The 24,813-nt window shown below is 46.4% G+C and overlaps 1 protein-coding gene across 1 annotated transcript; it reads right to left on the bottom strand.

Annotated features, from left to right (window-relative positions):
• Positions 1–9,013: 9,013 nt before the first annotated feature.
• sap130a (Sin3A-associated protein a) lies at positions 9,014–24,373 on the bottom strand. The gene is made up of 21 exons (XM_080535540.1): positions 24,328–24,373; positions 23,208–23,331; positions 22,627–22,877; positions 22,120–22,275; positions 21,380–21,506; positions 21,110–21,231; positions 20,393–20,517; positions 19,382–19,502; positions 18,750–18,840; positions 18,086–18,187; positions 17,510–17,651; positions 17,248–17,366; positions 16,265–16,555; positions 15,716–15,893; positions 15,476–15,574; positions 14,574–14,935; positions 13,406–13,648; positions 12,736–12,861; positions 12,134–12,237; positions 11,247–11,360; positions 9,014–10,710 (listed from the first exon to the last, which is right to left on the bottom strand). Exons 2-21 carry the CDS (start codon positions 23,302–23,304, stop codon positions 10,552–10,554), a joined length of 3,129 nt encoding a protein of 1,042 aa, XP_080391666.1. The 5' UTR covers positions 23,305–23,331; positions 24,328–24,373; the 3' UTR covers positions 9,014–10,551.
• Between the last annotated feature and the right edge of the window lie 440 nt (positions 24,374–24,813).

Below are 24,813 nucleotides of genomic sequence, written 5' to 3'. Positions count from 1 at the left end.
CTTTAGAATGATAAGGTTCTATCTCCGTTTAGGGCAGTTCAGAGATATTGAGCGTCAAAGTTTTTACATTCCATTATGTTTTGTGAGATGGAACCTTTGTATCTTATTAATTACTAACTAAAAAATGTCAACATTTTAAAAATAACACCACACAGGCATTAATAAACACCTAATGGATCAGATTATGTAAAAAAATTTTTTTTTTGACAAAAATGGAGATAGAACCTTATAATTCTAACGTCACAAAGTGCTGTTCTTTGACCAACAAGACAAAACGATAAATATCGTTATGCTGCATTATAAGGATACTGTATTACACATCTGTGTATAGCAGGGGTCGGGAACCTTTTTGACTGGGAGAGCCATAAAAGCCAAATATTTCTAAATGTATTTCATTGAGAGCCATATAGTATTTTTAACATATAATACATTAAATATGTCTTACTTTTAATGCGATTTCTGGTGCTGCATGGTTTTGCTGATGTCCTTGTAGTCTGGTTCATACGTGGTGAGGTTGAGCTTCATGCAGGCGTTGAGGCTTCCATCAGTTAAACGTGAGCGTAGGTTGGTCTTAATGTTCCTCATATGCGAGAATGACTGCTCACATACATATTGTAATGTTTAGACCACCTACTGCCACCCGGTGGTAGACTCGATACACTGTCAAGAGTCAAGACCCGGTCATGCGCAGTCGGGAGTCAGAATGCATATGCTGTAATGCGTGCACATCGAATAACTAAAGAGTCCAATTGATATCCAGTGTGTGTCTCATCATTTATACATTATATTCTTGCTACACGTCAGAATATCACAATGGCGGCGAGGATTCAAAGTGGAAACGCCACCAGTGTCGATTTTTGAAGGAGGAAGAAGAAGAATCCGTCCGGAAAAGTCGAAGTGAGTAGTTAGCTAGCAAGAAGCTAAGCTAAGCTACCCAGGCTAACGCTAGTATCATGCAGTCGGCATTTTCGGGCCACATGGCCATACAGCCATTCGACACAGAAACCGATCCCAGTTCGCTTGGAACGCGATGGAACAAATGGATCAACCGATTTGAAAACTACACCGTAGCCACAAACATTACTCAAGAAATAAGGAAAAGGGCACTGCTGCTTCACTTAGCTGGAGAGAGAGTCCATGATATCTACGACACGCTGGCTGACGACAGTGATGACTATGAAAACACAAAGACGAAGCTCCACGGATATTTCTCACCGAAAAAGAACACACACTACCTTGTGTACAAGTTCAGACAAGCCATACAGCTTCCCGGTGAGTCTTTAGACACATTTCATACCAGACTGAGGATGCTAGCTAAAGATTGTGAATTTGCAGATGCAGACAGAGAAATAGTCGCGCAAATAATACAGAGCTGTACCTCATCACGGCTGCGCAGGAGAGCGCTCAGAGAGCCAAACATGACTTTGACTAATATGTTAGACCTAGGGAGAATGTTAGAGATCTCTGAACAACAGGCAGAAAGCATAGAAGAGAAGGCTGTCACCGCAATCAATGCACTGCATCTCAAGGGCGCCAAACAGCAACATGCAGCATACAGGCACAAAGAGAAGAGCTTGCAATGTAGAAACTGTGGAGGAAATTATCCACACGAGGGTGACTGTCCAGCCAGAGGGAAGGACTGCAGGGCCTGTGGAAAGCCTAACCACTATGCCAAACACTGCCGTGGTCAGAGATTTGCACATCAAAGCCAAGAGGAGGACACAGCTCACTACAAGCAGCGGAGCACTAAGAAAGTGAACCAGGTGACAGCATGCTCCGAGACCAAATCAAGAGACTCATCAAGTGGAGACGAAAGGTATGTGTATGTAATCAACAGCACAAGTATACAGCAACCCCAGACCAACATCAAGCTGAATGGTGTCAGTGTTAAAATACTGATTGATTCAGGAGCAGCTGTCAACATAATTAATGAAGATGTGTTAAACACACTTGACCCAAAGCCTATGCTCAGCACAGCCATGATCAAAATATTTCCATATGGGTCCAACAACGCTCTACCTATCATTGGTAAATTTGCATGCAAAGTACAGGCTACTAACAAGCGGACAGAGAGTGTGTTCTACGTTCTCAGAGGCGACGCCGGACAATCTCTGCTCAGCTACGCAACTGCCAGTGAACTAGGGCTGATCCAGATCATCAATATGGTGAACACGCCGCCAGTGATGCCACCCAGTGGGCGTACTGTCGCAGATGAGCTCGTGCAGAGCTACCCAGAGCTTTTCACCGGAATCGGAAAGCTGAAAGACTTCCAGGTGAAACTGCATATAGACCCCGACATCCAACCGACGTGCCAGCCGCACAGACGGGTCCCTTTCCATGTCCGTCAGAAGGTCGAGGCGGAGCTTCAGAAGCTGGAGAACGACGGTATCATTGAAACTATATCTGGACCAACACCCTGGGTTTCCCCGATCGTCACACCACCGAAGCCAAAAGACCCTGATAAAGTCCGAATCTGCGTTGATATGCGTCAGGCGAACACAGCAATTCAGCGAGAACGACATATCACCCCAACAATGGACGATGTAATACACGAGCTGAACGGTGCCAAGGTATTCTCGAAGTTGGACCTCACAGCAGGCTACCACCAGCTCGAGCTGCATCCAGAGAGTCGTTACATCACAACGTTCACAACACACCTCGGGCTAAGAAGATACAAACGCCTGAACTTCGGTATATCATCCGCCGCTGAAGTGTTCCAGAACGCCATCTGCCAGACGCTGCAAGGTATACCGGGCGTGAAGAACCTCAGCGATGACATCATCATCTATGGCGTCTCTCAGGAAGCACACGACGACACTCTGAGAGCAGTGTTTAAAAGACTGAAAGACAGTGGTTTGACACTCAATCGCAACAAATGCGAATTCAACAAGCAGCGCCTTGAATTCTTTGGGTTCATTTTTTCTGCCGACGGGATTTCTGCAGATCCAAAGAAGGTGTCAGCCATTCACGACGCCAGCGACCCCAAAGATCCAGGTGAGATCAGAAGTCTTCTGGGCATGGCCAACTACTGCGCCAGGTTCATAAAGGACTACTCAACCATCACTGCACCGCTCCGTGGGCTCACGAAGAAGGACGCTCCGTGGCAGTGGGGCAGTGATCAAGCTACGGCACTCCAGACGCTCAAGGACAGCCTGACGAGCGACACAACAATGTCATATTTCGATCCCAGGAAGGAGACGGAGCTCATTGTTGATGGAAGTCCGGTGGGGCTAGGCGCCATCCTCTGTCAGAAAGGAGGAGGGGGAGAGAAGCGCATCATAGCCTACGCCAGCCGCGCACTCAGTGATGTAGAAACGAGATACTCGCAAACAGAACGTGAGGCCCTAGCCATCATCTGGAGCTGCGAACATTTTCACCTGTATCTGTATGGACATCCATTCACCATGGTAACCGACCACAAACCATTGGAGATGATATGGAATAACCCGAGATCAAAACAACCTGCACGGATCGAGAGATGGGGCCTCAGACTACAGCCGTACAACTTCAGAGTGGAATATAGAAAAGGAGCTGACAATCCAGCTGACTACATGTCTAGACACCCTCTCCCGGTACAGTCGTCACAGAACACAAGAGCATCCAAGGTTGCAGAGGAGTACGTTAACTTCGTAGCACTTCAAGCAACACCCAAGGCGATGACACTACAAGAGATACAGCGAGAGACATTGAAAGACACACTCCTGCAACAGGTCAGTGCACACATCAGAAATAACTCATGGCGTTTAATCACAGACCGCTCACCAGGTGCTGCTGCACTGAAACCATACAAGCTCGTCAGTGATGAACTCACAGTGTCCACAGGTAACGACATCATACTGCGAGGCACCAGGATTGTCATACCTGCAGCTCTACAGCAGAGGGCGCTGCAGATTGCTCATGAAAGCCACCAGGGCGTAGCTAAGACAAAGGCCCTACTCAGAGAAAAGGTATGGTTCCCTACCATAGACCAACAGGTAGAGACCATCACCAAGACCTGCCTCCCATGTCAAGTGAACACTCCAGTTACCCGGACCGAACCACTCAAAATGTCTGAGCTGCCAGACGCACCATGGCACAGTGTTAGTGCTGACTTTTATGGCCCACTCCCATCGGGAGAATACCTGTTAGTTATAGTCGATGACTACACACGATACCCAATTGTTGAGCCAATTCGATCTACCTCAGCAAACACAGTCATACCAGTCATGGACAAAGTCTTCTCCATGTTTGGAATCCCAAGAATTGTTAAGACTGACAACGGACCTCCTTTCAACAGCAACCAGTTCGCTGAGTTTGCCAACTACCTAGGGTTCAAGCACAGGAAGATAACACCTCTATGGCCACAAGCTAATGCCACAGCTGAGAGATTCATGCGCACCGTCGGGAAAGTACTCAGAATCGTCCAGATGCAGAGGATGCCATGGAAACAACAGCTGCACGTCTTCCTGCGTGAGTACAGGTCCACTCCCCACAGCACGACGAACACGTCACCTGCCGAGTTACTATTCCAACGGAAGATGACCACCAAGCTACCCTCAGCAGACACAATCACCATCCCTGCTGACGAAGAGATACGCAGAATCGACAGAGAGGCCAAGGCAAAGATGAAAGCTCTCTCAGATGCTCGACGACACGCTACGCCTTCTGACATCAAGCCAGGAGACACCGTCCTGTGTCGTCAACCAAAACAGAACAAGCTTACTACGCCTTACAACGCAGAGCCGCTCACAGTAATCGATGTCAAAGGTTCCATGATAACAGCTGGAAGAAGTGGTTACACCACCACTAGGAACAGTTCATTCTTTAAGAAGATTGTCCGAGACAACCCAGACACTCTAATGGACTTAAGTTCAGAGGTCAGTGAGGAAGTAGGCCCAGCTACGCCTCCACCCGCACCTCCGCCGAGGTATCCAGTTAGGGAGAACAGACAACCTCCCGCATACCTGCGTGACTTCGATTAAAGAGCAGGAGTACCAAAGGACTGTTAACATGTTCTTCCGAGTTAACAATGTTCCAAGTTAATGGACTGTTTGAATGTTATGCACTTTATCATTTATTAAAAAAAAAGGAGTGATGTAATGTTTAGACCACCTACTGCCACCCGGTGGTAGACTCGATACACTGTCAAGAGTCAAGACCCGGTCATGCGCAGTCGGGAGTCAGAATGCATATGCTGTAATGCGTGCACATCGAATAACTAAAGAGTCCAATTGATATCCAGTGTGTGTCTCATCATTTATACATTATATTCTTGCTACACGTCAGAATATCACACATATGTAGAGCCAAACATGGTCAATACGGCAATACTAACACGCTGCATTGTGTGGTATGTCACAGGAAGCTCGTTCCAAGTTTTCAGAATCAGCTGGTCTTCAGGTTGAAGTTTTTTCATTTCTGTCCACTTGTGTTCCCTCGCCAGCTCTGCTCGCTGTCGCGCAAGACTTTCCAACTCTCCATTAAGTGTCTTGAACTTACTCATCCACATGTCTGATGCCTTCAGGTCAGCAACTTCCAGCTCAAAGTCTCCCATAGAGACCCCAGGGATGCATGTCAGGTCGATTTTGTCCACTGCACACTCATGTGGATGAGTGATGAACTTGAAAAGACCAGTGCGCGCACGAAATTCTCCAAAACGTGCTTTGAATGACTGCAGGAGATTGGACGTAAAGCCAGCTAGCTGCTGGAGATCCAGATGTTGAGTGGAGTCACTTGCTAAGCATGCATCTCTAAATTGTTGCAGTGTTACAAAGTGCAGAAGACGACCTGTTTCAATGTCCCTGAGAAAGACTTCCAGCTTGCTTTCAAATGCAAACACTGCTTGTTGAAGGGATGAGATTGTATTTCCAATACCTTGCATTTTCACATTGAGCTGGTTCAGATGGCCTGTTATGTCCACGAGATAGTGAAACTGCAGGAGCCAGTCAGTGTTGTCTAGCTCAGGATGCTTGACGCCTTTCATTTGAAGAAAAGTCCGGATTTCACTCAGGCAAGCTGCAAAACGGCTGAGCACCTTTCCCCTTGACAACCAACGCACGTTGCTGTGTAAAAGCAGACTGGGATAATGATTCCCAACTTCTTCTAACAGAGCTTTAAACTGGCGATCATTTAAAGCTCGGGCAACAATGAAGTTGACCACTCGAATGACCAGCGACATCACCTCACTTAGCTCCTGGCCACACGTCTGAGCGCGAAGCGCCTCCTGGTGCAGGATGCAATGAAGACTTAGGATGGCTCTCTTTTCATGTTCACGGAGAAGCGCTACAAATCCTTTGTTCTTCCCCAATATACCATCAGTAGCACCATCAGTACAGACATAAATAAGTTTATCCATCAGCAGTTTTTTTTCTTTAGCAAACTCCATGAAAGACGTGAATAAATCCTCTCCTCTGGTTGTCCCTTTCATTGGCAAAACAGCCAAGCTTTCCTCACCCAGTGTGTCACCTGCAGCATACCTGGCAAATATACTGAACTGAGATAGATGGCTAACATCTGTTGACTCATCTAACGCGAGAGAAAAGTATGTCACCGTCACCGTGACACCCACGCAGTTGCTGTTGACTCGTCTGCACTCTCCGCTGTAGCTCCTCGCATGCCTTTTTCCTTCTGTCCCCCGCTGGATATTTCGATGCAAATGAAGCATGATGCGTATCGAAGTGCCGCTTTATATTTGACCGTTTCATCGATGCAATTTTATCATTGCATATTAGACATACCGCAGATCCTGCGATCTCCACAAATGCAAATTCCTCTGTCCACGCAGCCTGGAATGCACGGTAATCATCGTCTTTTTTTCTTTTTGCCATCTTTCTCGTTACAAGGGTTGAAGCGTATAAGCTAGTTCACTATCTGATCAAATAGTTTTTTATGTATTCACCTTTACAACGACCTCTGACACTCTCGCGAGACATTGGTTCCCGACCCGACCCACGGGTCACGGGTCATGGGTCCCGTGAAGAGTCCCGTGAAATTTAACTTCAAAACTAATTTCTGTTTACTTTAAAATGACACAGTATTATTACGCAATATCACAAGTATTTTAAAATCAGTTCCAAACGGAATTTTTTTTTTCAACATTTTTTTTTTCAACTTTTCAACCCAATTGTCTGGGAGCCATATGCCGTCACCGGAAGAGCCATATATGGCTCGCGAGCCATAGGTTCCCGACCGCTGGTGTATAGGGAGGTAGGAGAGATGACAAACTAGTTCCTTGAGAGCGTGAGAGGGCATTCCTGTAATATCAACCACAACATCCCACCCTAGCGTACCTCCTCCTCCTTAGATTGTCCTCCCTGCCTGCCTGCCTGTCTGTCTGTCTGTCTGTCTGTCTTCCTCCCTCCACCTGCTCCTGAGCTCCTCTCCTCTCCCCTACTCTCCCCGTGCTCTCTGCTAGCCAGGCTCTCACCCTGCTGCCAAAGGGAGTCAGGATAGGCTAATTCAATGTTACCAGGATAGGCTAATTCAATGTTACCAGGATAGGCTAATTCAATGTTACCAGGATAGGCTAATTCAATGTTACCAGGATAGGCTAGTTCAATGTTACCAGGATAGGCTAATTCAATGTTACCAGGATAGGCTAATTCAATGTTACCAGGATAGGCTAATTCAATGTTACCAGGATAGGCTAATTCAATGTTACCAGGATAGGCTAATTCAGGGGTCCCCAAACTACGGCCCATCACCACACTTGGACCGGCCCTTTGAACAACGTGTAATTTCTAACGGCAATTGCGGCATTGCACCGACGTGGTGGCGGGGGCGCTGTTTCGCAAATAAGTTAGCTTTCGTGTTTGCTAGCGAAATAGCTGATAGTTGATGTTGACTGCTCAAGGAGAATACATATTTGAAAGTACAGAATGCCTGAGAGCCTTATATTGCATTATATTACATTACATTTTGAATGGTCATCTGGTGCCTGAATATTGTGTTTTCCTTTACATAAATAATGACATTTCCACCATAAATTGATGCAGAAAGGGCACAAATTGCATCTAAATTCACCAGAATGCAAGAAATTAAGTGTTTGATGCTCGTTTAAGGACCCCCAGACAGCCCTGCTTCATGGGTCCCCCCCGTGTATGATGAGGGTCCTCCCTCAAGTATCAGACTGTAAAACTGATTATATTTCATTGACATATCACTATAGGTATAAATTCCATCCAATTCAACTGTTTAGACTTTGTTTGCATCCACCAGTGCTCTCCTGCGCGCAATTGCTTTGCGCAACCGCCTCCATTCCACTCCGTTCCATATTATTTTATGTTAGAGACCAACCCAGGCCCCCCATCACAGAAAGGAAAAATGATGTGGCCCTCACAGAAAAAAGTTTGGGGACCCCTGGGCTAATTCAATGTTACCAGGATAGGCTAGTTCAATGTTACCAGGATAGGCTAATTCAATGTTACCAGGATAGGCTAGTTCAATGTTACCATGGCATACTTAACCTCTACTGGCTGCCTTCAGTGTTCGTACTCACATGCATCTGTTACAGTGAAGAGTTCTGGTCACTAGGGTAGAGAGAGTTGGGGAACCCTGCACTTGTACAGATGTTAGCGCCTGCCTGCAAGGTGGTTATTGTGAAAGAGAACATTTCGTGACGTTAGAATTATAAGGTTCTATCTCCATTTTTGTAAAAATTGAGTTTTTTTTACATAATCTGATCCATTAGGTGTTTATTAATGCCTGTGTGGTGTTATTTTTTAAAGGTTGACATTTTTGAGTTAGTAATTAATAAAACACAAAGGTTCCATCTCACAAAACATAATGGAATGTAAAAACGTTGACGCTCAATATCTCTGAACTGCCCTAAATGGAGATAGAACCTTATCATTCTAAGCTCACGATTTCCTCAATAACCTACCTATTCAAATAAAAAGATTCCCAAAGGAGGAATGTTAACATCTCAGTTTTAAAGTAAGGAGGATGAAATGTATGGAAAAAAACACAGAGTATCACACGATCCGCCAAAAGTATCACACGCTCACTGGTCAGATCATATAGTAATGAAGTGGCTTTACTGTAATAACACAGACAGATGAACAATGAAGAATATAGCTGGATGCTTCAGGCTCACTTCACCTCACACACATTCTCTTTACACACTGCAGAATGAAGTGCCACATCACACAGCACAGAATGGATGATGAAGTGCAAAACCTCAAAAGAGCCAAGTCAACTAAAACACTTCCATATACAACATTTTACATGTTAACAACAAATGAATAAGTCTGGCATTCTAATAAACACAAGCACTCTTCCTTTTAGAGTTCTGTACCTTCTTTCAAACCCAATTTTCTGATATAAAATCATTTTGTGATGAATCACTCCATGATATCAGATATCCTTCGCCAGACATTTCAACGCAGTTTTGGTAATGTAAATGGCCATTCACCATCCATTACACAGTTCGTCTAATTTATGAAATAAATATTTCAGGATACAATTAACACTTTGTGAGCAAATGTTTTGTAATAAGGTGGATTCAACAACATTTCAGTCCGGGCTTTTTTACATACAAATGAAAGCCTAAGTCTCTGCCTAAGTGACGTCTTTACGATCTTATAATATCTTTGAAACTAAAACTTGTTATATTGACATCTCATCTCTTAGGCAACACTACATGAAATGTTCAGATGGCAGGAAGGACAGGAGGTTCAGAACAGACACAGTGCATTATCTGGTTATCTGGTTTCAGGCTTTTCTCAAAAGACGACTGAGTCCTCTCCTCCTCCTCCTTCACTCACGCTTTTCTGAAAACACATTGGAGGAGATCGAGGTTCCTCTTACAGATTTTCCTCCAATGCTTTTTGAGGACCGAGTGAGTGGAGGACAGAGGAGAGGACGTGTCGTGTTCCTATCATTGAGAGAAGGCTCTGGACTCGTCTAGTCTGGACTAGAGTCACTTGGATGAATCTTTCCGCCCAAAAAAACTGAATAGAAGGCGGACTTGAGCTCTGATCACCAGATCCTGTTTGCTTGAAGTCTATATAGACGGTGCAAACTCCAGTGTGGGTTGCATTCACACATATCTGTCTATCACAGGTGCCCCAATCAAATGGAAATGTTATTGTATGTGTGCAGTGTATAATAAGTATTTTAACATCGTTGAATTGTTTTTCCCTTAAAGACATTCCTCTCTGTCCTCCAACTAAACATACATGCTTGGTAACTGACTGTAGTATCAACACAACTCCACAACACAACGGTGAGAGAGCATGAACAACATTTGAGCCCAACTTGGGGGAAAAAAATCATCTTTCAATACCACCATCATTCCAAATAAACACACAAAAAAAAGGCAAAAAATAAAAAATAAAATTACAACAAATTAAGTCTCTTGGGGAACGGGGAGACTGTTTATTAACATAACATAAGACTCTCCACACTCTGGCTGAGTGTTGAGGGAGAACCTGTTCCTGGTGGGGGTTCCTGCAGGCGAGGTGTTAGCCCCTCCTGTTAGCGTGTTCAGTCCGTCTCAGACAGAGAGAGAGAGAGGGCGATTGTGCACAGCAGATCATAGCACCATGAGTCCACAGCTCTGCCCCCCGCGGTCTAGGCCCGCTCTTTGCGCTTCAACTTAGAGGACTTCTTGACGGCCCCGTTCTTATTGAGCAGCTTCAGGACCCGGTCCTTGTGGTCCAGGACCTTCATCATGGTGTCCCGGGCCTCCGTCACCTGGTCCATCACCAGCTTGCAGCGCTGCATGTTACCCTGCGGACAGGCAGACAAAAACAACCGGTTGGTAGCAGGAAAAGTACTGGAAACAACTCTGGAATACGACAGTCAATTTCGGTTGTGAAGTCGTGACGTGTTTCCGGGTCCAAAGTTGGCTGAGGCGCTCTCTTCGAAATGCCGCAGTAATAATAATAATAATTCATTATATTTGTATAGCGCTTTTCCGAGGCTCAAAGACGCTGACAATATGGGGAAAACGGGAAAGTGCTGCTGTGTCCCTTGTTGTATGAATAGATCCGAGTCTGAAAAACGATTGAACTGTCATTCTACCGCTTTAGTACACTGGTACTCTGGTGCGGGTACATTTTGGTTTGGACCCGGAAATTGCTAAACGTTTGACGTCAGACTTAACAACCGAATAGCTTATACAGTCGTCCTCTGAAGCTGCAACAGACTGACGTACTTGAGACGGAGCAGGCTTGCCTAAATGAGATATGTTCAGTAAAACACATCCACCTATGAGGTCATGCAGAGAGACTCAGTGTACAGTAAGGTGATTGGGAGACGCTCACCTGTATGAGCTCGTTGATGCGGTGCAGCTCATCATCGGCCCCGGCCCTCTTCTTTGGGATCAAGCCCTCCTGGAGGGTGGTGAGGCGGCTGTACACGTCATGCTCCAGACTTGACTAGGGTCACAGCAGGATCAAGGGTCACAGCAGGGTCAAGGGTCACAGCAGGGTCAAGGGTCACAGCAGGGTCAGGGGTCACAGCAGGGTCAGGGGTAGACAAAAGGGGTTTGCCACAAAACCATTTAGCAAAACAGACAAATTGCTAATCGCATCCACACATCAGTTATACCGCAAATCATTTACACACATTTCACATAACAGTGTGACGATGTCCTCTGGTTCCTTGTTGCAACAGGACAGTCAGTATGAACACATCCTCTCTACACAAAACCACTTCTTGGATTGAAGATTTAGAGATCTGTTGTTACTGTGAACCAAAACGCTGACCTGCCAATGTGAATGTGACTAGGGTTGGGTGGTTTTACGGTTCTACCGTCATAAAACCCACATAAATTGCTATATATTATAAACGCCTTAAGAGTATTTGTCCAGCACCGCTGTCTGTGTGTGTGGTTGAAGACGCCAAATAAAAAAAGAAATCACCAGCTGTATTTGCATTCAAGCTTTATATTGGTATTCGCTACTCTGTTTCTGATGTTGTTCAGAGAATAAAACTGGAACATGCATCACATTTTTGTCGTTGAAAATAGTCATGATAGTCATGATACTGTAAACCACGATTTCATTTGGGGGATGGTTTATCGCTTTCAAAAATGTGATACCGCCCAACCCTAAGTGTGACCCTAACCCTAAGTGTGACTCTAACCTAACCCTAAGTGTGATACCGCCCCCCCCCCCTCCATATCACCCCCAGGCTGGCCCGTACTCACCAGCTGCGTGAGCTGAGCAGCACACAGGTGGATCTTCCAGCCCTGAGCTCGGCACGCCACCCCCCTCTGGTTGGCCATGTCCTGCAACGAGCCTTTCTTCTCCTCTGAAACACGGAGAAACACAGTCAACAGCACCGTCACCAGGGAGCAACACAGAGACAGTCACCAGGGAGCAACACAGTCACCAGGGCGTGACGTTAGAATTATAAGGTTCTATCTCCATTTTTGTCAAAATTTAGTTTTTTACATAATCTGATCCATTAGGTGTTTATTAATGCCTGTGTGGTGTTATTTTTAAAATGTTGACATGTTTGAGTTAGTAATTAATCAAATACAAAGGTTCCATCTCACAAAACATAATGGAATGTAAAAACTTTGACGCTCAATATCTCTGAACTGCCCTAAACGGAGATAGAACCTTATCATTCTAAACGGAGATAGAACCTTATCATTCTAAACGGAGATAGAACCTTATCATTCTAAACGGAGATAGAACCTTATCATTCTAAACTCTGAGCGACTAATCGACTGAATGACTGAATGGCGTCTAATGAAGATACAGTGGTATGGAACTGGTTTGGAGCGTTAGGACAGATACTGACCTTTGACCCGGATGTCGCTGAACCTCTGGAAGTGGTGGTAGGCTGCCTTCCAGGGGTTGCGGTAGTGACGGAGGAGGGTGACAGGTGGGCGTGGCCGGACCTGCACGTAACGCACCCCTTCCTCGTCTGAGGAGGAAACCATATGAAGTGTTCATATATACAGGAGAACTCCACAAAGTAGGTCAAACCATATACAGGGTTCCCACACCTTCTGAAACATCAGATTCAAGCACCTTTCAAGGACTTTCAAGACTCAATTCCCTCAAATTCAAGGACCCAACACGGCATAGTTTGAGACAGATCTAGATGAGAATGGATATAATAGGAACTATCCGCTCACAGACAACAATTAAAAAGAGAAGCTTCAATGTGTGAACACTAGATGGTCTCTTGCCTTCTCTACCACAGCACAGCAAAACAATATATTGTGAAATGTGTAAAGTTAAGCAATACAGAGACTTATTTACTAGTTGATGATGTAAAACATTTTTTAATATACATGTTTTTTTTTAGAGAGAGAGAGAGAGGAATTCAAGCACTTTCAATGACCCATGTCTATTTTCAAAAACTTTTAAGGCCTTGATTTATTTTTCTCAAATTCACAAACTTTCAACTATTTCAAGGACCCGTGGGAACCCTTCATATAAGACATACAGGGCTGATGACTCACCCACATACTCTCTGGGCGGGGACTCCCGCCTCTCCGCCCTGCTGCCCAGCGGGCGGCCCGTGGCCCGCTCCTCGTCGGTGCTGTTGGTCTCCACCATCTCGCTCTCCTCCGTGGAGATGACGTGCTGCTGCTTGCGGGGCTTCTTCCTGGGGGAGGCCCCGGGGATCAGCTCCCCGGAGGAGGGGGCACTCAGGGAGGACTGGGAGCTCAGGCCCGGGGCGGAGGGGAGGCTCACACTGGAGGCTGAGGGGGGAAGACAGGCAGGTCATTCACACAATTAATTTGTGTGCTCGACTCTTATGTGTTATTCAAAACAGTAGTGATGCTTTTAACTTCCTTGTTTATTTTTCCGTGAGTTCTCTATGTGATAAGCAGGCGGTAGAAAGACTCCGCCCACATACGTAAGAAAATGATCAATGCATGGCTAACCTTAGAGGTTCACGGGGGGGGGATAGTGCTAGCACTAATGGTGTTAATTAGATTGCTAGCACTAACGGTGGTCTAACAATGATGCATGTGTAAGTAGCGGCAGCCCTGACCTTAACACCTGCAGAATTACTTAGAAAACTGTTTACTGTGACTGTGTTTCTCTATGCTGTATGGAATTGGACCTAGCTGCCTGAAGCTAAAAGTTATTTCAATAGCAGCAGAGTTTAGCAGACAGGGAGATTAGTTAGCTCGCGCATCATGTGACTTGGATGAGTATAAATAAATAAATAAATAAATAAATATATATATTTTGTTTTGGAGAGAGAGAGAGGAATTCAAGACTTTCAATGACCCATGTCTATTTTCAAAAACTTTTAAGGCCTTGATTTGTTTTTCTCAAATTCACAAACTTTCAAGGATTTCAAGGACCCGTGGGAAATGGTAAATGGTAAATGGACTGCACTTATATAACGCTTTTTTTGCTGCTCCAAAGCGCTTTACAACGGCCTCTCATTCACCCATTCACACACACATTCACACACATGCAAGGCACCGGCCGGCTCACTGGGAGCAATTTTGAGGGTTCAGTGTCTTGCCCAAGGACACTTCGACATGTGGTCAGCCGGGGCTCGAACCGCCGATCTGCCAACCTTGTGATCATTAGGCGGCGACTCTACCTCCTGCGCCACAGCCGCCCCAAACCCAGCAGGGAACCCTGTAGAAAGACTCCGCCCCCTACCTGGCTGGAAGGTGTCCATGGGCTCCATCTCCTGTTTGATCTTCACCTCTGCGCAGGCGGAGCTGACGGCGCACGCCGCGGTGCTGCTGGCCGCCGGCTGGGTGGGGGAGGCCACGGTGTTGGCCATGGAGGCCGGGACAGGGGGGGTGACCGCCATGGAGGCGGGGAGGGCAGAGAGCACTGTGGCGGGCTGGGAGGGGGGCGCGGGCCCGGGGGGGGCCAGCAGGGTGGGGATGGCCTGGGACAGGTGCTGGGCCGGGGACGACACCGCCTGCTGCTCTCCCCCCTGGGAGGGCAGCGCCTCTACGGCCGCCATGACCGGGGGGGCCATGGTCATGTGGACCTCCGCTTTGGGCTTCCCACTAGAAGGTTCCACAATGGGACAGATTCATGTTAGGGTGTGTAGTTGAGTCAATACTACTACTCATACTGATTTACACCTGATATACCATCCATCATATACACTCCAGAATATAACACCCATCATATACCATCATCATATACCATCATCATATACCAGGGTTCGACAGTAACGCTGTTTTACTTGCCCGGAGCAAGTAAAAATTCGCCGGGTTTGTTTGCGTGAGCCCAACGACGCTGCTAGATCCTGGATATGTTTACCTGTGTGCAGGAAGAACAACAGACGGTGCAGGCGCCAGACCAGACTAGATGATCGTGGAGTGAAGATATTATCAAAGCGTACGCGCCTGTCGATCACCTGTACGCTTTGATAATATCTTCACTCCACGATCATCTAGTCTGGTCTGGCGCAAACCCGGCGAATTTTTACTTGCTCCGGACAAGTAAAAAAGCGTTACTGTTGGACGCTGCCATCCATCATATACCATCAATCATATACCATCCATCATACACCATACACCATCCATGTATCAAACACTCACGCTGCAGGCCGGGGGGACCCCGCTCCTCTCACCCCCCCCTCTACTCTGCCGCTGTTGGGCTCGCCGGGCTGGCCTGGGATCAGGTTCTTCCGGACACACCTGGAACAGCAACAACAACACAGCAGCGGCCACGTTAAACACGTTCTACATCTACAGTCAGAACCAACACGGTGTCAGTCTCACTCAGACATGCCGTGTGAAAGTGGGCGTGGGTAACATAGGCGCAGAGGCAACACTCGCCCTTCATTGGCCGGCTTCTTGCGGAGGATGCTGGGTCTGGGGGAGGAGACCAGTGTGGGGGCGCTGCCCACGCCGACCTGGGGGTGTGTCTGCACCATGGTGGCCACGGGCTGCGTGGCGCTGAACGTGCTGCCGATAGGACTGGCTACAAACGTGGAGCAGTCGGCCAACATCACCCCTGGATGACACAAAGCATTCAGTTAGTCACTTATTATTCACCAGCTATCGAAGAGAGGAGAGAGGAGAGGAGAGGAAAGAGGAGAGGAGAGGAGAGGAGGAGAGGAGAGGAGGAGAGGAGAGGAGAGGAGAGGAGAGGAGAGGAGAGGAGAGGAGAGGAGAGGAGAGGAGAGGAGAGGAGGAGGAGAGGAGGAGGAGAAGAGGAGGAGAGGAGAGGAGAGGAGGAGAGAGGAGAGGAGAGGAGGAGAGAAGAGGAGGAGAGAGGAGAGGAGAGGAGAGGAGAGAAATGGTTTGGTTAGATTTTTGGCTATTCAAAACATCTGTGTTTGGTTGAAACATTGATGTTTAGTGTCTCTGTTTACTTCAGGTTACCTGGAGCTTTTCCCTCAGATTGTGGCTGCTGTTGCTGGGCAGAGATTGGTGCCTGCTGAAGCCCTTGCGTGGTGATTGACCCAGAGGTATGCAGGCCCTGCACTCCCATTGGTGCAGGCTGGATGCCCTGCGCTGTCATTGGTGCAGACTGGATGCCCTGGGTGCTGATCTGTGCTGACTGCAGGCCGATCCGGTCCACCGCCATCAGCTGCATCGGGTTCAGGTGGACAGTGGTGGCCACGCCCACTCCGGCTTGGTTGGGTAACCCTGAGCTCGGGGCTTGGGGGGTAACTGACAACAGGGGAGCAGCGTATATTAGATACATTCAAGCATACCTGCCAGACTATGTTCGTGAGCTTAGAATGATAAGGTTCTATCTCCGTTTAGAATGATAAGGTTCTATCTCCGTTTAGAATGATAAGGTTCTATCTCCATTTAGAATGATAAGGTTCTATCTCCATTTAGAATGATAAGGTTCTATCTCCATTTAGAATGATAAGGTTCTATCTCCATTTAGAATGATAAGGTTCTATCTCCGTTTAGAATGATAAGGTTCTATCTCCATTTAGAATGATAAGGTTCTATCTCCATTTAGAATGATAAGGTTCTATCTCCATTTAGAATGATAAGGTTCTATCTCCGTTTAGAATGATAAGGTTCTATCTCCGTTTAGAATGATAAGGTTCTATCTCCGTTTAGGGCAGTTCAGAGATATTGAGCGTCAAAGTTTTTACATTCCATTATGTTTTGTGAGATGGAACCTTTGTATTTTATTAATTACTAACTCAAAAATGTCAACATTTTAAAAATAACACCACACAGGCATTAATAAACACCTAATGCATCAGATTATGTAAAAAACTAAATTTTGACAAAAATGGAGATAGAACCGTATCATTCTAACGTCACGTGTTGTTAAATGTTGATATAAACTTGAAGGTTCTACATCTGTCTTGGGTGTGTGCTGAGGCTGGTGTGTTTACCTGGGTACTGGCGTATGGTGGACACAGAGCTGGTGATGGGGGTGTAGGTGTGTGTCAGGGGGTACGGGGACGAGGAGTAGGTGGGCAGGAAGTACTGGAACTGTACTGGCACCGGTGGTCTGAGGGAGGCAGGCAGACACAGTTATATGTTTAAGTATTACATTAGCAAGGTACTCACAACCTGTACGTTTATTGTTGTGACACATGCAGTAGTAGAATGTTGTGATACATGCAGTAGTATAATGACGTCACAATGACTCACCTGTTGTCACTTCTGGCTTCCATGGCGACCGGGTTAGGAGAGGAGCGGTGGCCGGAGATGGAGATGAGGTTGGTCCTCTCCCCTGGGTAGTCAGGCTGGACGCGGGGGGAGGTGTGGGCGATGGGCTGGGGGACGACTTTAGCTGTGATGCACAACACACAGAGAGAATATCATGAGGGGGGGAAAATACACTTCAGACGAACAAAGCTGATCTGAACATCCAAAGGTAGAAAATAACGAACACAAACAGAAGCTAATGTAATAATAATAATAATAAATTAAATTATTTAATTTCTATAGCGCCTTTCAAAAAACCCAGGGAAATGATCAGACAGACCAAACAGAAAACAAACAAAGCAAAACTGAAACAATGACTAGGGGCCAAAGGCCTTGGAGAACAGATGTGTTTTGAGGGCTAGTTTGAAGGAGTCCAGGGTGGGGGCGTTGCGGATCACTGTGGGGAGGGAGTTCCAGAGAGTAGGTGCGGCCACGCTGAAGGCTCTGTACAGAGCAGTAGTGGGTTTTATTGATGTGTTACGTGAACGTGCTGCCTGATGGTTCACTGCACACGCTTACCAACAGGGATGGCAGAGGTCACGGCTGTGGCATGGGAGGAGTGTGAGGGCATCGTCATGGTTACGATGGTGCTGCTGGTCATCTGGGTGTGTGGCACAGCGCCTACGAGATGACGGAGAGACAGACAGCATCATCTATCAGTTCACAGCCACACTAATTACTGTATGGATAAGTGACACTATCTACTTTTGTGGTAAACTTCACATAAACATTTCAATCTCATGAGTTTCTCCCTCAATATCTGTGTCAAACAGAGTATAGTTGACAAGCTTAAATAGGGAACTTGTGAGTTTAGAATGATAAGGTTCTATCTCCGTTTAGGGCAGTTCAGAGATATTGAGCGTCAACGTTTTTACATTCCATTATGTTTTGTGAGATGGAACCTTTGTATTTTATGAATTACTAACTCAAAAATGTCAACATTTTAAAAAATAACACCACACAGGCATTAATAAACACCTAATGAATCAGATTATGTAAAAAACTCAATTTTGACAAATGGAGATAGAACCTTATAATTCTAACGTCACGAACTGTCAACGACCGAGTTAGCAAGGAACATGAAGTTCCACCTGTGAACCAACTACCCCAGTGTTACTGTGACCCAGCTACCCCAGTGTGATTGTGACCCAACTAGCCCAGTGTTACTGTGAGGCTCTCAGACCTGTAGTGGTGGTTGATGGCACTGTGTTAGTGGCAAGAATTGGTGCCACTGTTGCTGCAGCCACCGGAGTCACAGTGCTGAAGATAGATTTCTGTAATAAAAGTGTTAAAAAGTATTTTTTAAACATATTCATCAACTTTGATATCAGCACATTTGCCCTGTTGATTTGAAGTCTTATCAGGGTTCCCACACCTTCTGAAACATCACATTCAAGCACCTTTCAAGGACTTTCAAGACTCAATTCCCTCAAATTCAAGGACCCAACACGGCATAGTTTGAGACAGATCTAGATGAGAATTGATATAATAGGAACTATCCGCTCACAGACGACAATTAAAAAGAGAGGCTTGAATGTGTGAACACTAGATGGTCTCTTGCCTTCTCTGCCACAGCACAGCAAAACAATATATGGTGAAATATGTGTCAAGTTAAGAAATACAGAGACTTATTTACTAGTTGACGAGCTAAGTAAAAACATTTTGAGAGAAAGAGAGAGAGGGGAATTCAAGCACTTTCAATGTCTATTTTCAAAAACTTTTAAGACCGTGATTTTTTCCCCCTCAAATTCACAAACTTTCAAGGATTTCAAGGACCCGTGGAAACCCTGTCTTATCTATGAGTAGCCCTCGGACCTGTGTCATGGTGTGTGGAGGCTGGGGCTTCTGGGAGCCGATGGCGGGGTGCGAGGGCAGGGTGATGCGTGTGGCCGTGTCACGAGACATCTGAGGTCGCTGGATGGTCAGCCCCGGGCGCCTGGAACAATAAACAGAGAACTTAACAACACAGGCCTTGTTAGCCTTGTTAGCATCCAGAGCTAGATATGGTTTTACATCCGGAAGGCACACATGCTGTTATTCTCATCCATGAGGTGAAACCCAGTTATCTAGTCGGTTGTTAAGTCGTGACGTGTTTCCAGGTCCAACGTTGGCTGAGGCGCTCTCTTCGAAATGCCGCAGTAATAATAATAATTCATTATATTTGTATAGCGCTTTTCCGAGGCTCAAAGATGCTGACAATATGGGAAAAAACGGGAAAGTGGTTGTGTCCCTTGTTGTATGAATAGATCCCAGTCTAAAAAAAGATTGAACTGTCATTCTACCGCTTTAGTACACTGGTACTCTGGTGCTTTAGTACACTGGTACTCTGGTGCTTTAGTACACTGGTACTCTGGTGCTTTAGTACACTGGTACTCTGGTGCTGTAGTACACTGGTACTCTGGTACACTGGTACTCTGGTGCTTTAGTACACTGGTACTCTGGTGCTTTAGTACACTGGTACTCTGGTGCTGTAGTACACTGGTACTCTGGTGCTTTAGTACACTGGTACTCTGGTGCTTTAGTACACTGGTACTCTGGTGCTTTAGTACACTGGTACTCTGGTGCTTTAGTACACTGGTACTATGGTGCTTTAGTACACTGGTACTCTGGTGCTGTAGTACACTGGTACTCTGGTGCTTTAGTACACTGGTACTCTGGTGCTTTAGTACACTGGTACTCTGGTGCTTTAGTACACTGGCACTCTGGTGCGGGGAATCTTTTATTTGGACCCGGAAACATGCGTGACGTCAGACTTGACCACCGAATTGGCATGCACTCTTACAAAGTCAGCAAGTACATTACAGTTACAGCTAACTAGCTACTCACCCGTGCACCATCTCCCCAGAGTGTGTGACTGTGGGACTGATGACCGGAGACTGAGTCCTGGTGGCCGAGATGGGGGCGACCACCGTGGGGAGCACTGCCGTGGAGGTGGTGACCGCCGGGCGAGACTGTGGAGAGACGGAGAGAGAGAGAGGCTTTTTAAATACAGTCAGTTCACCTTCTGTTTCTCCACAAGACTCCAACCACAGTCCTTCTATTGTCCAGCATGTTTACAGTTAGTTTGTAAAATACTTTTAACTGAACTGATTTCAGAGCTTTCTGAAATCTGTATTTTACGAATGTGTTTATTATTAAGCTTCGTCTTTTGATGTGCTCGCTGCATATAGCACAACCGACCGTTTATGCTTGTCAACAGAGTGACGTGTGTAGTTCTTCTTCATAGATCTAGCCTCTTAAATCTGCCCTCAAAGTGCACCAAATTGATGCATTTTACTTTCAAATGTAAAAAAGAAATCTTAATTTTTGCCATTTAGCAGATGCTTTTAATCCAAAGCAATTTACAATTACGAATTACAGGGACATTCCCCCTGGAGTAACTGAGGGCTAAGTGCCTTACTCAAGGGCACACTAGTAGTGGTGTGGTTTCAGGCGGGATTTGAACTCACAACCTTCCGATCACAAGTCCAACTCACTATCCACTAGACCGCCACTACCCCTTCCGTGTCCCCCCCACTTCCCAAAGCAAAGTGTTGCCCTTGCCTGGATGGTCTGGTGGATGATGTGCTGCACTGTGGGCTGGCCCGGGCCTGAACTGGCCCCGGAGGCGGGTCGGAGGACAGTCGGCCCTTTGGAGCTCGACATCACAGCTGCCGCAGCTGCCCCTGAAGACCCAAACATCACAACATTGTTTAGCAATAGAAACTGCCTGCTTGCTTTTGAGAGGCAAAAGAAATACATGCCCTTTGACAAAAGTGTTTGTACACGCAAGCACATGAAATGCTAACCCTTCCCCTCCAGACAGGGACGTACCTCTGGGTAGGTGGGAGGTGAATGTGTGTGGCGTGGCAGCGGGGGTCCCCATCTGCATTGCCGGGGCGCTGCTCCTAATGATCTGGATGTTAGCGGGCATCAGGTGATGAAGGTTACTGCAGTGACCCTGGAATAAAACAAAGAGATATAAATAGATATATATCAGTAACCAGGAAAGCCTCAGAAGACATTTCTTGCCAACTGTCACTTGAAGAAGAAGAAGAGTGGGAACAAAGACATCAAGTCCAGGGCTCGACAGTAACGCTGTTTTACTTGTCCGGAGCAAGTAAAACATTCGCTGGGTTTGTTTGTGCGAGCACGACGACGCTGCTGGATCCTGGATATGTTTACCTGTGAGCAGGAAGAACAACAGACGGCGCAGGCGCCAGACTAGACTAGATGATCGTGGAGTGAAGATATTATCGTACGCGCCTGTCGATCACCCGTACGCTTTGATAATATCTTCACTCACGATCATCTAGTCTAGTCTGGCGCCTGCGCCGTCTGTTGTTCTTCCTGCACACAGGTAAACATATCCAGGATCCAGCAGCGTCGTCGTGCTCGCGCCAACAAACCCCCGCAAATGTTTTACTTGCTCCGGACAAGTAAAACAGCGTTACTGTCGAACCCTGCATTTCTTGTCATTACTTGATCATCAAGTACATCTTGCCAACTGTCATTTTAAGAAGAAGAAGTGGGAACAAAGACATCAAGTCCACAAGCATGTGATGTGCAGTCACCTGTTGACCACTGATGGTTGCCACAGGAATGGAGGGGGTCGGAGCAATGCTACTCTCCAGGGTGACAGTTATGTGACCAGGCACCTTCGGGGGTATCTGGCTAGAGGCTGGCGCCGGGGCGATGAGGCGACTGGGCATAGGTGACTTCAGGACAGCCTTAGAAGAAAAACATGTAAATATCACATATTATCTACAGTACTGAATGGGCTGATTCTAGACAGCGTGAGCTTAGAATGATAAGGTTCTATCTCCGTTTAGGGCAGTTCAGAGATATTGAGCGTCAAAGTTTTTACATTCCATTATGTTTTGTGAGATGGAACCTTTGTATTTTATGAATTACTAACTCAAAAAATGTCAACATTTAAAAAATAACACCACACAGGCATTAATAAACACCTAATGGATCAGATTATGTAAGAAAAAACTAAATTTTGACAAAAATGGAGATAAAACCTTATAATTCTAACGTCACGACATGCTATGAGAGAAAGCGCAGCTAACCCTTACCTTCATCTGCCCCTCAGTGAGGGCAGCCAGCTGGCCTTGAGGGATGTGGACAGGAGGGGCGGACACCGTGACAGGGGTGCCAGGCTGGATGGGCATCTGCTGGGGCAGGGCTGAGGGCTGTCCGTGGGTCTGGACCTGGGGGTAGGGTCTCACCACCACAGTCTCCTGCTTGTCGTCCCTGAAGGACAGGGCTCCACCACCACCACTGGACGGGTGGTCCGGTTGCCCATGGTCGGCGTCACGACCACTGTCTAAAACACCCAGCATGCAAAGAGAAACATGTTTGGATTTCATACACAACATGCAATAGGCTAGGTGCACGATCTCCACTACTTCCTGAAAGGCACCTTGCATGAACATATCCTGTCTCACTCTATTGGTTTAATTGATTAATCAGCTGTGCGGTAAACTGTTGGAACACACAGTGCACAGCTGATTAATCAATTAAACCAATAGAGTGAGACAGGATATGTTCATACCAGTTGCCTTTCAGGAAGTAGTGGAGATCGTGCACCTAGCCTATTGTTGAGCAAAATATGACATGAGGAATATGTCATGTAAGTGAAGTCTGTGTATGTTACCTGGCTGGTTGACAGAGACCACGTTCCCACCTGGGATCTGAGAGTGTCCCCCGCCGGACGTCGGCATCCCGGCTCTCGGAAATTGCTGTGAACTCATCTTCTGAAACACCTGAAACACCACAACCTAGAGGCGGAGACAGAGATCACACACAGACAGACATGAGAGAGAAGCGCTCCTTCTTTTCTCAAGCGTTTTAGCCTCAGTCGCCCGCAGTCAAAGACACTTACTCTGCGGGTGTCAAAAGTCTAACTTACTTCCTACCTCCTGTGTGCAATAAAAACCCGTTTTAGAAATAAGAGCATGCTCTCCCACACACCCGAGGGACGATGGGTCAAGAACAAAACACTTCTCACTGTTTCACTGTTATTCCTCAACGATTTAACATTTAACCGACAAATACTCGAAGCCAGCTTGGCAGTGCACACAACCAGGGTTAAAAAAGAGAATAATCTAGTTTTCCAACCCCCTTACCTTCCTCTCATGGTCAATCGCTTCCACGTTCTAAGAACGTTGCATACGTTCTAAACGTTCCATCTGATGTCATAATGCATCAGGCAGACGTTCTAATCTAAACGTTCCATCTGACGTCATAATGCATCAGGCAGACGTTCTAATCTAAACGTTCCATCTGATGTCATAATGCATCAAGCAGACGTTCTAAACGTTCCATCTGACGTCATAATGCATCGAGCAGACGTTCTAAACGTTCCATCTGATGTCATAATGCATCAGGCAGACGTTCTACGTTCTAGATCGCAGTTGATGGAAGTTCTAGATCGCCAGACAGACGTGATATCCGTCTAAACATGGCTACTATCAAAAGCTTAGTTATTATGGGATGTTCTCTCTCTCTGGAATAAGAAGAAGTAGTGGTCTTTCTAGCGTTCAACAATAGCTTAAATGTTGACGCTTCTCGCAGTGACAGAGGCTAAAGCAGCTAGCTAACATCGGGGGGCTAGCGTGCTAACGTGCTAACTCAGAGCTAAAAGAACACAGCAGTGTGTGTGCATAACTTCATATTCTGCGATGTTTCTAAGATATCCAGGGTGTTCATTGTGGGCCTTAAAGTCTATATCTGACTACATTTGCACAGAAGAAATGAAACCAAACCAATCGTACCGTATGTCTCTGCAGAGTTACGATGTTTCCATTCGTCTTTTCTCTTTTCAACAACACACAAGAAGCCGGAAGAATACAGAGATCAGAGAATGGACCTCCCCGCTTTCTGTCCAATGAGCGCGAAGCTGGGAGAAATCCTCGACCAATGGCAGACGGGGGATGACCGAGGAGGCGTAGCTGCAGCGCTCGTTCCCGCGCGGGGTGTGTTCAGAGGCAACACTGTTCTGTAGCGTTCAGAGGCAACACTGTTCTGTAGCGGGGTGTGTTCAGAGGCAACACTGTTCTGTATCGTTCAGAGGCAACACTGTTCTGTATCGTTCAGAGGCAACACTGTTCTGTATCGTTCAGAGGCAACACTGTTCTGTATCGTTCAGAGGCAACACTGTTCTGTAGCGTTCAGAGGCAACACTGTTCTGTAGCAGGGTGTGTTCAGAGGCAACACTGTTCTGTAGCGGGGTGTGTTCAGAGGCAACACTGTTCTGTAGC

The sequence above is a fragment of the Nansenia antarctica genome, assembly GCF_963989245.1.
Source record: "Nansenia antarctica genome assembly, chromosome: 7".
NCBI classification, from domain to species: Eukaryota; Metazoa; Chordata; class Actinopteri; order Argentiniformes; family Microstomatidae; genus Nansenia; species Nansenia antarctica.
Note: the sequence above shows the minus strand (reverse complement) of the source record. Positions and strands in the feature narration are given on the sequence as shown.